Source organism: Heptranchias perlo, chromosome 1, assembly GCF_035084215.1.
Source record: "Heptranchias perlo isolate sHepPer1 chromosome 1, sHepPer1.hap1, whole genome shotgun sequence".
NCBI lineage: Eukaryota > Metazoa > Chordata > Chondrichthyes > Hexanchiformes > Hexanchidae > Heptranchias > Heptranchias perlo.
In genome coordinates this window covers 28613975-28628159 of record NC_090325.1, presented here as the reverse complement: position 1 = coordinate 28628159, position 14185 = coordinate 28613975, and the positions used below count along the sequence as shown (strand labels likewise).

The 14185-nt window shown below is 41.3% G+C and overlaps 1 protein-coding gene across 4 annotated transcripts in view; it reads right to left on the bottom strand.

Annotated features, from left to right (window-relative positions):
• The window catches only part of nsd2 (nuclear receptor binding SET domain protein 2), a 96541-nt gene that overhangs the window by 34452 nt on the left and 47904 nt on the right, over positions 1–14185 (bottom strand). For all 4 annotated transcript variants that reach the window (XM_067982863.1, XM_067982844.1, XM_067982873.1 and 1 more), the window contains exons 6-12: positions 13235–13391; positions 9648–9725; positions 6340–6461; positions 3782–3884; positions 3461–3585; positions 2082–2219; positions 370–493 (exon numbers count right to left, since the gene is read on the bottom strand). In XM_067982863.1, coding sequence (XP_067838964.1) covers positions 370–493; positions 2082–2219; positions 3461–3585; positions 3782–3884; positions 6340–6461; positions 9648–9725; positions 13235–13391 — 847 coding nt within the window. The remainder of the gene's footprint in view (positions 1–369; positions 494–2081; positions 2220–3460; positions 3586–3781; positions 3885–6339; positions 6462–9647; positions 9726–13234; positions 13392–14185) is intronic.

Below are 14185 nucleotides of genomic sequence, written 5' to 3'. Positions count from 1 at the left end.
AGTCTATCACTCTCCTCCTTAAAACTACTTAAGTTGAATATTATATTGAAAAATTGCAAATGTTTTATATTATAGCAACTGTAAAAGGGTACGTAAAAGAACCAAATTTGACATTTACAAGAAGCTCATGTTTTCATCAACCAGCAAACCAATTTTTTTATACATAAAGTCAGCTGACCATTTTACGACATGCGATTGCTTTGCATTTCAGGCACTTAAAAACAATCCAAATTTGATTTGGGGTACATGGATTTAGGTTTTAGATCTTGGAGAATGGTGCGTGTAACCTCACAATTCATTTTAATGAATTGTGAGGTAACAATTAATTTAATGGGCCTTGGTATCCATAATAAAACAAAAATACATTACCTGATGTGCATTCTCTGCACATAAATTTGCCTTGAGGCAATTTAGACAGCCCAAGACAAGCCAAGTGGAACGCCCCACAACACTGTCCTTCACAAAGGAGCAGTTCACCAGAGTTCTCACACACCTATAAATAGAAGAGAAATCATGTGTCAGCTTGTGGAAAAAAGTTAACAAACTGTTCAAAATCATCAATTTAAAAAAATCCTTCATGCTTGCAAAGGTGTACAATCAAAGTTTAGTTTTGACTGTGAAGTGTATATGCCATTCCTAAATTATCAAAAGCTTGTACATAACAGTCACATTTTTTGAGGAATAAAAAATTCACTTTCTCTCTACTGTATCTCAGCTGCAAAATAAATTAAGTTTTAAAAAATTAGGTAGACTAAGAAGAAAGACAGATTACTCACCTTTAGGTGCAGTATTCCTCATTCTTCAAATGAAGTTGTCCTCCACATACCTTGGGTGAGGTCAGCATACCAACAGGAAAATCACTAGGGACGCCTGTCCCTTTAAGAGATTCAGCCAGAACCACACCACTGCCCCCTTCCCGTGCCCATTTACAGTAACCCCACGTGGCAATCTTCAGTTCTTTTTGACAAGAGAAGACAAGGCAGAAGAGGATAAGCAAGGAGACCAGCAAGGAATCCATTGCCCTCTCAATTTTTTTTTAATAGCCAAGGAACTTATTTAATTGTTTAACCTTGTTAATTCATGTTTAGTGTTTTTTAAAATTATGTCCTACAGTTTTGTTAAATACATGTGTAACACAGACTTAACAAATGCATAAACCCAAAGCTAAGGAGCTAAAACGCTAGACTAGATGATTATGCAAAAGAGTGAAAACTTGATATGTGGAGGTTAACTTTATTCAAAGAATGAGTACAGTAATATAGTACACCTAAAGGGAAGTAAGCTACTTTACATTTCATTTTGTTATCCTCCACATACCACAGGTGATTCTCTCGATGATCCATGTCAGGAAAAGGAGGTATTTTAATATCGAAGTCAGAGGCAAGAATAGCCCCTACCAAACCAAGCATCTCTGCAGTCAAATCCAAACTACAAGTAATTTGTGGTAAATATGTACGGATTACTCCATGTGGTTGCCTTGTAGAGATCATCCAATGCAACGTGCATGAAATCAGCCAACATTGTGGCTATTACTTGTGTGAGATGGTGCTTTACAATGAAGTCCAAAATTTTAAAGAGTTTCTGTTTCATAGTTGATGAGTTAGTTTCCACTCTTCATTCACAATTTTATGTGGGAGAGAATGCAGCTTTAAGCTATTAAAAAGTAGTGATTCATTGAGTACACATTAGTTTAGACAAATCACCACCAGGTGAAGATATAGAAATCTTCTGATGATTTACTTTAATTCCACAAAAATCACACTGTGAAGTATCTTCAAACTCTTCAGATATCAGATCATCAGGTGAGTGAAGGTACCCATATCGCTGTCTATTATATATAAAAAATTAAAACGCACACAAATAGGGAGCCAGTTTCTTTATTCATAAGAAGTCAAGCACATAATAAAAAGAATATCCAGCGATCAATAGTTTTTATCTCAAGTCAGAAAGACAGATGGAATGCAGTCACATCTGCAGTACTCATGATTTTAGATTTTCTTTCTTGCTCATGAAATAAATTGATCACGTGATCGAACAGCTCTATTTCTTTGTACTGTATGTATGCTTGAAGTCCGTCTCACCTGACAAACTCCTTCTTTCTTAGCTGCACCACTGCTTCCTCGCTCTCCTTGGGATTTTTTGGATGATACAGATGAAGCCTCTGTTGGAGTCTCATCTGCACTTTCATCTGCTGACTCCAGCTGTCCATCAAATGATGTCTGAACACAAGAGGCAAAACACAAGATTATATTTTAATGTAATTAATTACGATGTTGCAATATAAAAAGTGATATGTTAGCAAAATAACTTGAGTTATTTCGTTGTGAATTAACAAAAACAGTATCAAAACACCAGCTGACATCATGCAATTTTTAGGAATTTATACAACATCAAACCAGCAGCAATTGCACTCTAAGGCCACCTTTAATGAACTTTTGACCAATTAAGTCCCAGTATACAAGTTTGAATATTTTAAAACTGTTTGATTCAGCAAAAAAGCGCAAGAGAAAACTTGTGTCAAGTGTTTGTCGACAAAAAATACTGCATACAAAAATTTTATGCATTCCTCAACATGGTGAGCTTGAAGCAAGAGTGAAGGGAGCACAATTTTCCCCCTGCCCCCAACAAGAATGTTTACAACAGCAGCCCTGGCACAGCACCCAGCAACTAGTTTCAGAAGGGTATCAACAGAGGTCTGCTAGCAGGACATCCACTTGACCTTCTGGTCAGGGACAGTGTATAGCACTGGGAAACACTGTAAGCAAAAGTGATGTTAAGGCCTTAACAATAATGAAGTCCCATGTACAAAATAAGGGAAAGTTATTATGCTCTTCAAAGCAGGTTATTAACATTAATTAGACACTAATTGAAAATGTTCTAATTTTAGTCTTACGTTTAAAAAAAAACAACTGAAACATTAATGCAGCACAGTGGTGAAGTGTGCTGGGGTTTTAGTGAGCTTATTATGACATGGATTGGTCCTCTGTTGGGTCCCACATATGGATTCCAAATCTCAGTTGTTCTATTGGGGAAAACAAGTTTGACTTTTTGTCCTTTATGTGCCAACACATGTGTGTGTGCAGCAAATACACAGGGAAATATATAGGGAAAAGAGAAATTTAGGGAAAAAGAGATGATTTACAGGAAAACTGATGGAGCCATTGATGACCTGCCCCATCAATACTATACAGGTAGCTGCTGGGAACTGTATAGCAGCAATCCATAGCAGCTGGTAACATACCAAAGTGAACTGATACTCATCATTTATCTCATGGTGTACAAGTAGAACTCACAAAATCTCACTGTGAGCTGGTAGAGGTTGAACGATCCCACATCCATAATTTCAACCCTAACTTTCAACTTCAAATCATACTGTCCCATTGCAACCCATCTCTCTCCATTTTATTATGGGTGCATCACTGAGGCTAATTCAGTCTCTGCAACTCCCTTTTGAAATTACCTCATTTTCTGTAAACACAGTTAGAGGAGATGGATTCTTGCTGACAGCTGGTACCAGAGTTTCTGTAGTTGATGCTCTGCTTCGCTTTTTCAGTGGTTTACATGCATCAGAGAGTTTGCTTATATCTGAAAAAATTGCATGAAGATAATATTTGATACCAAGCTTATCATTAAAAAAAACTTTTAGCTTCCCGCTTAAAGCAAGTGCAACTTGATTATTTCACATTTGAATTTGGATTACAATGCTATTTTGGACTAAAACAGGGCCTTCAAAAGAATTCTTATTAAAAATACAATTCTCTAGAGGTTGATAAAACTTTACCTGACTGGCTGTTTTGAGACGCATTAATAACAGAAGATGTTTCTCCAGCCTCAACACCATCGCTTCCACATGCCTCTGCCAGGCCTGTATTATTGAAATCATACTATGCATAAAAGATAAAAGTAAGTCAGCACTGATTACCCAATATATGAGAACATTTTAATCCACAAGAAAAGTATCAAGTGCACAACAGAGACTACTACAGTCCTCAAGGGAAGCACCAAGTATGTAATAATTTAAACACACCAACTCTACTGTCTGAATCATGCTTACATTGCTGCCGAAATTCAGATATGGATGCAACTTCATGGGGTGAGAAACTGGATCATATTCAAAATATAGTACTGTTTAATATTAGAATCATAAAAGGTTACAGCATGGAAGGAGGCCATTCGGCCCATTGAGTCCGCGCCGGCTCAATGCATGAACAATTCAGCTAGTCCCACCGCCTCTAATATTTATTCCCCAAATCATTTTACTTCATTAGAATTTTGCCAAAATCATACACAGCAAAATTATTGAGTATTGGCAGGAAAAACAAAATGTTTCCATAACCAGTGAATTTTATTCACCTTTCCCCTCAATGTGACAATTAAAGCTAGTGAAGATAGTCTTGGCAAATCAATTGTTTGTTCACTTTGCATGGGTTGCATAAAAATATTAGGAAAAGTAGAGCTAGAAGCATCAAGCATATTGAGGATGGGCCTATTATTCTACCATCCAGTTGGGAAGACCTCAGAAGGTCATGTCAGTGAAAGGAATGGTCTTTATGGCAATGAAACCTTAAGGGATTAATCCCTTAAATTGTGGAAGAAAAAGCAACGGGATATCAAGTTCGGGGCAATTGTGAATGAACTGCCTGAAGGTGCTCTTTTGAAGTTAATAGTCACAACAATACGACCTGTGGTGGCACATGTTTGTGAGGTTGCGTTAAATTCTGTGAACTGGGGTGAGGGAGGAAAACTAATATTGATCCTACAATTTCACTTTACAGTGTTCATTTCTATATTTTAGGAATCATATCATAATGGGAGAAAAATGTCCCAAGTGTTTTACAAGTATAGGTACTGATGCAACAAAAGAAAGCAACTGTAAATCGCAGAAAAATAAGCACAGCTTCCCTTATCTCTTACATGTTATTTTCCATTTCCCACACTTTATCTTTGTGCTTTCTGAAGTTGAGGTTAGTGATAAACATGAGCCTAGTTCTATGATGTGGGAATTTTTTTTTCAGAAGTTGAGAAACCTAGGTGAAAGACTCCACCAAGGTAGAAACGAGAAAAGAGAGGCCAAGGTGAATCAGGTAGAGTAATTAAGCAATGCTAAGCTTTGGTTTTAAAAGTCCAAAGGTTGCAGGAGAAAGGGAAGGAGTTTCAGAGTTTTGAGTTGCTGGTTAAGAGTCAGTTAAATTAGAAGACAACACTGAGTCTGAAGGAGGAAGAGCATATGAGATGGTGTATTTGCAAGTTAGAGACGAGGAAAGTTCAGAGAAACATTTGTCATAGTATTGGCAGGGAAAGGGAGAGGTTGGAGACTAGAGGAGAAAGATCTCACCTATCAGACTGCAAGCTCTATTTATATGCAAGTGTTAGAAAAGCCTCCCCAGATGTGAGAGTAATATTCAAGCTTTGCAGGGACCTGTTTTATGGAAAGCTATGAGTTATTTCAGAGGAAAAGAAGTGTTCAGCACAAAAATAAGACAAACTCAGCTTCTTCAGAGTAAAATTAGTAATTTGGTAACTGATTAAGACTGAAAATATTTCATTTAGAATTACCAACAGCTTGGACAAACAATATTTTGTGTGTGAATTTTGAGCCTAATCAAGTTGAGGGATGTTAGTGCTGGAAATGGAACAGACACCTAGGAAACAAATTTAACCTAACTGGCCCGGTGGAAAACTTTCCAGTGGAAAGTAAAATCGGACATTGCATAAAACGGGTGGCCAATCTGATCGCGTCAGTTTCCCACTGGGTGAGTTAGGTTAAAATTATCCTCCTAGTGGCAGCATTAAACACTCTCTCTCAGCTCAGTTGTAGCATGCAGGTAGGTGCAGATAAATTCCCTCCACTCTACCTCAACATTAGGAGATCATCCCTATTGTATTAAAGTAACATTTTTCTACATCCCACGCCAGGCATCCTGTAGTCTCAGATTGACATTGTGAATACATGCTAAATTAGGGGCTGTTCATGCCCTAGGAACTGGATTGAGACTGCTCAAATGTAGGATCTTTGCAACTATCAGACAGTAAAGATCTCATTAGCCTGGGCTGAATATGACCTCATTGCACCGAGTTTCCTTTACTTTTTTTTAAAAAAGTCAGTGTGTTACCTTCCAAATTCGGTCTATAAAAGATAGTATAGCTAATTCTATTTATTATGCACCACATGGAGGTGCCCAATGCCAAAAGCATCTAGAACATCAGCATGGAAACACTTGTATCACTACAAGCAGTTTTTCTATTTGAAACCTGTCCCTTTTTTGTTAAAAAGGGCTGGTGGAAACATACATGCTGACACAACAATTTTTGTAGGCGAGATTCTAAATGAATAAGTACCTTTTCATCCTCATAGTAGTTTCGCTTTAATCTCTTGCTAGAGCCAATTCGCTCTGGAGAGTCCTCCCTGTAATCTATTATTTTTCTGGATAGTCTTCTTTGCCTCGTCGATTCTGAACTAACTGTAAAAAGAAATAAAGAGCAGTTAACAGCTTGGCTCAGTTCAAGCCCCACTCCAGGAGTGCGCTCAATCTAGGCTGCCATTCTGTGCAGTACTGTGGGAGTGCTCCAATGTGACAGCTACCATCTTTTGGATGAGGCAATAAACTGGACGTCCTGTCCACCTATTCAGGTGAACATAAAAGAACCCATGGTATTAATCGAAGAGCAGAGTGTTCTCCTGGTTTTCTGGCCAACATTCCCCCATGCTGGCTGGCCTTCAGCCAGCACTGACCAAAATAGATTAAAAGGTCATCATCTCACTTGCTGTTTGTGGGGCCTTACTTTGCACAAATTGGTTGCTGCCTTTGCCTGCAGAACTAAATCAATTAATTGATTGTGAAGCCTTTTGAGCTCCCTCAGATTGTAAGCATTTACATATTTAAAAATCTTGAGCCCAGTTCAAGTCCTTTGTGTCATGTAAATTAAATATGTAAATGCTTACAATCTGAGGGAGCAGCACTCAGTGTGGCACGTGGAAATTCAAGTCTATGTCTTATATTTGTAAAGTGCCACAGTCCTGGGAAAAAATCTTTTCATTAAGGAGATAATGGAGGCCACAAAGGTGTCATATTTGAAAGAGTCACAAGACTGTAGCCCAAAATTACTGATCGGTTAAAATGTGGAGATATTTGTTAAGTTAGCAATCAATATCCAATTAATTCAATGTGAATGAATCAAAAGCAGTTAGATTCAGTAGGTACCAACGAGGAACAAGTAAGCTTAAGAAAATTTATTTTCAAGCCCGCCATTTCTGAATTGGCAAATAGCAGAAATAACGCAATCAACTTGTTAATATAATTTTGTGATGTTCTTTTGAGTCATTGTCTTGAATTTTTTTTTAAACCCACCTGAAAATATACTAGTAAAAGCAAAACTTAGAAGAAATTCAAAAAAATTCTTATTCTTACTCAGAATGGTCACTCCCTGGAAAACATTTTCTGGGGAGGCATACTTCTGGGTCAGGAGCCAAAGGCTCAATTTGGAGTAATTGCCTGGACTGTAGAAAGCCTTTTTGTCTAGTTTTTTTCTGCAAATGCCATGGCTCCTCCCAACTGACTGCTGCATTTGTCAATTTGTCCTGTAGAGAGGGTAGGGCATGAGAGCAAGTGGCAATGTATTCAATTGATAATCAGGCTGAGAGAGAATGCAGGAGAACCTAGGAGCCTCAGGCACCTAAACCCTGACCTGCACATGGGAAGCTATCAAACCAGATAAGATTCTTTACCCGTTCCTCAATGGTATTTGGAACCCACTGACCTACATTTGTTCCCACTCCGGGAGCGCCTTGATTTTAAAATTCTCATTCTTGTTTTCAAATCCCTCCATGCCGCACCTGTGCCCATCTCTGTAATGTCCTCCAGACCGACAACCCTCTGAGATCTCTATGCTCCTCCAATTCTTGCCTCTTCTGCATCCTTGATTTTAATCGCTCCACTATTGGCTTCAGCTGCCTAGGCCCGAAGCTCTGGAATTCCCTCCCTAAACCTCTCTGCCTCTGGACCGCTCTCTCCTCCTTTAAGATGCTTCTTAAAACCTACCTCTTTGACCAAGCTTTTGGTCACCTGTCCCAATATCTCATGTGGCTCGGTGTCAAATTTTGGTTGATCGCCTTGGGATGTTTTACTACGTTAAAGGCGCTTTATAAATGCAGGTTGATGTTGCCAACTAAATCAATCTGCTTTTGATTTGTTCACATTCAGCCAATTGAATACTTATCTACCTGCAAAAGAATCACTAGTTATGTCAAGCCCCTCATTTTGGTTCCAGAGTTCAGGTTGAGGATTAGACTTTCAGAGTATATTTGAATAGCACCACACTTAGGAGGAGAGGGTGAAAAGAATCAGGGAGGCACATATCAATAGTATTTTATTATAAGTATTTATAGAGAAAGCCAGGATTTGCTGTTTGTAAGCCTCCCACCTTCTTAGGGCTGCTCTTTCAAAACTGAGATGAGGAAAAACTTCTTCACTCAGAGGGTAGTAGGTCTGTGGAATTTGCTGCCCCAGGAAACTGTGGAAGCTACATCATTAAATAAATTTAAAACAGAAATAGAGTTTCCTAGAAGTAAAGGGAATTAGGGGTTTCGGGGAGCGGGCAGGAAATTGGACATGAATTTAAATTTGAGGTTAGGATCAGATCAGCCATGATCTTATTGAATGGCGGAGCAGGCTTGAGGGGCCGATTGGCCTACTCCTGCTCCTATTTCTTATGTTCTTATGTTCATCCAGTGATGGAAAATTGCAAGGAAATTAATGCACCTTTTTCTGTGAAAGATCAAAACAACCTAAAGCATAAACTTTAGAGGTAAATGATGAATAATTATTTACAATGGGTTGTTTATTTATACAGTTTCTGTTTATTAAAGCAGCAAACTGTTCTACAGATAGTGTCCTCTGACTTCCCTCGTCACTCACCTCACCCACTCTGAGGAATACCACCTTCCTTTGATGTTTACTTCCAAATTGCAGGTCCGGGTTCAGGTGTATGGGATTCCTTAGGTGCCTTTCATTCTCTCTCCACAGGATTAACAATTGAGCATATTACATAATTTGCATGGGGACAAATTGGCAGTCATCTGGTCCTGAGTCGCCCCCATCCCGCCTCATGACACAGTTATATAAATAACGTGAGGAAAACCAATTTCTTTATTCATTTACTTAAAGTTGATGGGAAAGAACCATTTACTTTTCCAGGAAACAACCAATAAAAAACACTTACTTCACTCTCCTGCACAAATGTGTCACCTCTTTCCAAATTTTCAACGGAGGTGTGCACCACACCTACCCCAGCAACAGCAGAATGCCTGGCTTACTTTGAGTAATGCCACAGTAGATCAACTAGTTTCACGTAAAAGTGCCGTAGTCATTCCAAAATTTCCACTTTAGTTTTTTTTTAAATTACAAATTTGAGAATCATGCCTGATAGTTGTGACGGCATTCCTGAAATTGAACCAGCAACTTATATGGTTATGTAAATGCTAGTCATTTATATTTACATAGTCTGTATAAATACTAAATACTTTGATCACATGGATAAGCCCGGTCAAATGTGAAAGCTCAAGATTATCTTTAAAACTTTCAATGCAGTCGAGTCGACAAGACCACATGTAAATCAACTAATGACTAGATCAATTTCCTTCGACCTACCACTAGATCTAGTTGTCCTTTTTGGAGATTCCTGCAGCACTTTGCGTCTGGTTGGCCCAGGAGATCCTACTGAAAAACCTATTGGAACAGTTTTTGGGAGAAGAGAAAAAAGGAAAATCAATCTGAATTCATGCTTTGGATCACTTGCTGTCTATATCTTGCATTTTACTGGTATCTGATCGCTCTCAGTGCAGGACAAAATAAAAGCTATTTTAATACAACAAAAAGCCATTCAAATCAGCAGGATAGACGTGATGCAGAGAGAAGCACAATTAAGCTTTGTTATGATTTTAAAAAAAATTAGTTCATGGGATGTGGGCGTCGCTGGCAAGGCCAGCATTTACTGCCCATCCCTAATTGCCCTTGAGAAGGTGGTGGTGAGTCGTCTTCTTGAACCACTGCAGTCCGTGTGGTGAAGGTTCTCCCACAGTGCTGTTAGGAAGTTCCAGAATTTTGACCCAGTGACGATGAAGGAACGGCGATATATTTCCAAGTTGGGATGGTGTGTGACTTGGAGAGGAACATGCAGGTGGTGTGGTTCCCATGTGCCTGCTGCCCTTGTCCTTCTAGGTGGTAGAGGTCGCGGGTTTGGGAGGTGCTGTCGAAGAAGCCTTGGCGAGTTGCTGCAGTGCATCCTGTGGATGGTACACACTGCAGCCACAGTGCACCGGTGGTGAAGGGAGAGAATGTTTAGGGTGGTAGATGGGGTACCAATCAAGCGGGCTGCTTTGTCCTGGATGATGTTGAGCTTCATGAGTGTTGATGGAGCTGCACTCATCCAGGCAAGTAGAGAGTATTCCATCACACTCCTGACTTGTGCCTGGTAGATGGTGGCAAGGCTCTGGGGAGTCAGGAGGTGAGTAACTCGCCGCAGAATACCCGGCCTCTGACCTACTCTTGTAGCCACAGTATTTATGTGGCTGGTCCAGTTAAATTTCTGGTCAATGGTGATCCCCAGGATGTTGATGGTGGGGGATTCAACGATGGTCATGCTGATGAATGTCATGGGGAGGTGGTTAGACTCTCTCTTGTTGGAGATGGTCATTGACTGGCACTTATCTGGCACGAATGTTACTTGCCACTTATGAGCCCAAGCCTGGATGTTGTCCAGGTCTTGCTGCATGTGGGCACGGACTGCTTCATTATCTGAGGGGTTGCGAATGGAACTGAACACTGTGCAATCATCAGCGAACATCCCCATATCTGACCTTATGATGGAGGGAAGGTCATTGATGAAGCAGCTGAAGATGGTTAGGCCTAGGACACTGCCCTGAGGAACTCCTGCAGCAATGTCCTGGGGCTGAGATGATTGGCCTCCATCAACCACTACCATCTTCCTTTGTGCTAGGTATGACTCCAGCCACTGGAGTTTTCTCCTCCTGATTCCCATTGACTTCAATTTTATTAGGGCTCCTTGGTGCCACACTCAGTCAAATGCTGCTTTGATGTCAAGGGTAGTCACTCTCACCTCACCTCTGGAATTTAGCTCTTTTGTCCATGTTTGGACCAAGGCTGTAATGAGGTCTGGAGCAGAGCGGTCCTGGCGGAACCCAAACTGAGCATCGGTGAGCAGGTTATTGGTGAGTGCCAGTAAGTGCCGCTTGATAGCACTGTCGACGACACCTTCCATCACTTTGCTGTTGATTAAGAGTAGACTGATGGGGCAGTAATTGGCCGGATTTTGCTTTTTGTGGACAGGACATACCTGGGCAATTTTCCACATTGTCAGATAGATGCCAGTGTTGTAGCTGTACTGGAACAGTTTGGCTAGAGGAGCAGCTAGTTCTGGAGCACAAGCCTTCAGCACTACAGCCGGGATGTTGTCGGGGCCCATAGCCTTGGCTGTATCCAGTGCATTCAGCCGTTTCTTGATATCACGTGGAGTGAATCGAAATGGCTGAAGACTGGCTTCTGTGATGGTGGGGATAGCGGGAGGAGGCCGAGATGGATCATCCACTCGGCACTTCTGGCTGAAGATGGTTGCAAATGCTTCAGCCTTGTCTTTTGCACTCAGGTGCTGGACTCTGCCATCATTGAGCCGCCCCCTCCCCCCGTTAGTTGTTTAATCATCCACCACCATTCAAGACAGGATGTGGCAGGACTAGAGAGCTTTGATCTGATCCGTTGGTTGTGGAATCGCTTAGCTCCGTCTATAGCATGTTGCTTCCGCTCTTTAGCATGCATGTAAGTCCTGTGTTGTAGCTTCACCAGGTTGGCACCTCATTTTTAGGTATGCCTGGTGCTGCTTTTGGCATGCTCTTCTACACTCCACATTGAACCAGGGTTGATCCCCTGGCTTGTTGGTGATGGTAGAGTGAGGGATATGCCGGGCCATGAGGTTACAGATTGTGCTGGAATACAATTCTGCTGCTGCTGATGGCCCACAGCGCTTCATGGTTGCCCAGTTTTGAGCTGCTAGATCTGTTCTGAATCTATCCCATTCAGCACGGTGGTAGTGCCACACAACACGTTGGATGGTGTCCTCAGTGCGAAGACGGGACTTCGTCTCCACGAGGACTGTGCGGTGGTCACTCCTACCAATACTGTCATGGACAGATGCATCTGTGACAGGTAAGTTGGTGAGGAAGAGTTGGGTGATGTTTTGTTATCTGTGTACCAGTAAGTTTCTTTCATAGTCTGCAAAGTAGTAAAATAATGGATCAGCAAAACTGTTGGAGCATTCTATATATATGCTTTCATCTCACTAGATCAGAACCAGGTTAATTTCTAACTCTGGACGTGCTGGTACTTAGAGAGGTGATTCAAGGCTGCCATCTACTCGTCTAACTTAACTGGAAAAACATTATTGCTCACCCAGTATAAAAAAAATTACATCTTAAATAAATATATCTATTCTATCTAAACATTAATGGTTTGCCCCTTTGTCCAGAAGTACTTTATTATTTTGGCTTCCAAGTTAATAATGAGCATTATAGTAAACATCACACTAGTGTCAAATTTTGTTTACTATTAAGCAGAATCAAAAATGAAATGATACTGTATTGGTTTAATGTAGAACATTCGGAGAATAATACAATCGAGACAGATACGGTGGCCCGATAATAATGGGGAGGCAGGAAAGGGAGATTTAGCGAGCAGGAAACCCGGAAATACAGGATTCCTGGAAGTCCTGCCGAATTTAACGGCAGGACCTGTTTTAAATTTTTCTCAATCGGTTTCCCGCTCGCAGCCAACCAGATTGATAGGCTGGCTGTCGGGTGGGAAGGCCTGCAGTACTAGGCCACAGCCGAAGAGCGGAGAGATCGTGGGCCGTGGAGGACATCGGGGGCAGGGAGGAGGAGAGAAGATCGCGGGCTGGAAGGAGATCTGGGGGAAGGGGGAGGGGAAGAATTGGACATCGGGAAGTGAGTCGGATACCGGCATTGGGCAGGGTGAGGGATGGTAGCAGGTACACTTGGTGGGCGGGGGGAGACGGGAAGCATTCCTGCTCCTCCTGGCCCACAGCAGTGCTGGAAAAGCACTTACCTGTTCCATTCAGTCGTTCTTGCCACCCTTCATCTACCCAACTGCCCATCTCTTGCAGAATAAAACTTTAGCAACAGGTACGACTGATAATTTACACTCACCTGAACCCGATACAGGAGATTTGTGCTCCGTTACTGGGGTTACTATGGAGAACTTGGTATTGTAACGTGCTCTCTGTTTATCACTAAGCATAGCCCATTGAGACTCGAGTAGCTCTTCAATCTCCTCACCAGCTGCATCTGGATGCTCCTCAGCTAGCTGCAAATGCAAAAGCATTTCAGAATTATTTCGCTCTTTTAAACTAATCAAACTCGATTGATTAAAAAAGATTCACATCTTTTACTCAAAATATGGCACAATAACAGGCTATTTTTGAAAGCTGAAACTCTATTTAAAAGAAGACTTGCAGTCAACATTATAAGTCTAATCTATGCAAGGCCACATTTAGGGTGATGCAAAGCATTGTGTTTGAACACATATTGCCATACACTGACAAAACAGTGGTTGACACCGACAATTCTTGACATAAATTATTAGTCGTGGTCATACAATCAGAAAGAGGTGCAAAACAGAGATCAGGTACCATCACACAGACACATAATCCAAGCTGCCAGCGGAGGAATAGCAGTAATGGTGCCACTAAAGGCACTATAAAGATATGGCACTCAACCACACAGGCCGGGAAGTCCAGGAGATTCAATCCCTAATATGCAGTGAATTAGATATCAGCCTGGTGGTTGGGCCGGGGTGGGGGGGGGGGGGGGGGTGGGGGTGCACGCGGGGGCGAAGGGACTAGGGTCAAAAGAGAAAGAAAAGAGGAAGAGTAGATATAAATCAACTAGGGATCCCACTGCTGATCACTGTGCATGGACTCTTATGGAAAGGGTAGATATAGGGGCAAGGCACAGGACAGGATCTGGCTCAGCTGTGATGCTTCCAAGGTGAATTACTGTCGAGGGTAATACACAAGGAACAGCCACAGCGCTGGTACAGGAGAGCTGCCGGTAGCCATGTAAATATATCCCAACCTTTTGTAGATAAGTGCAGAAGAC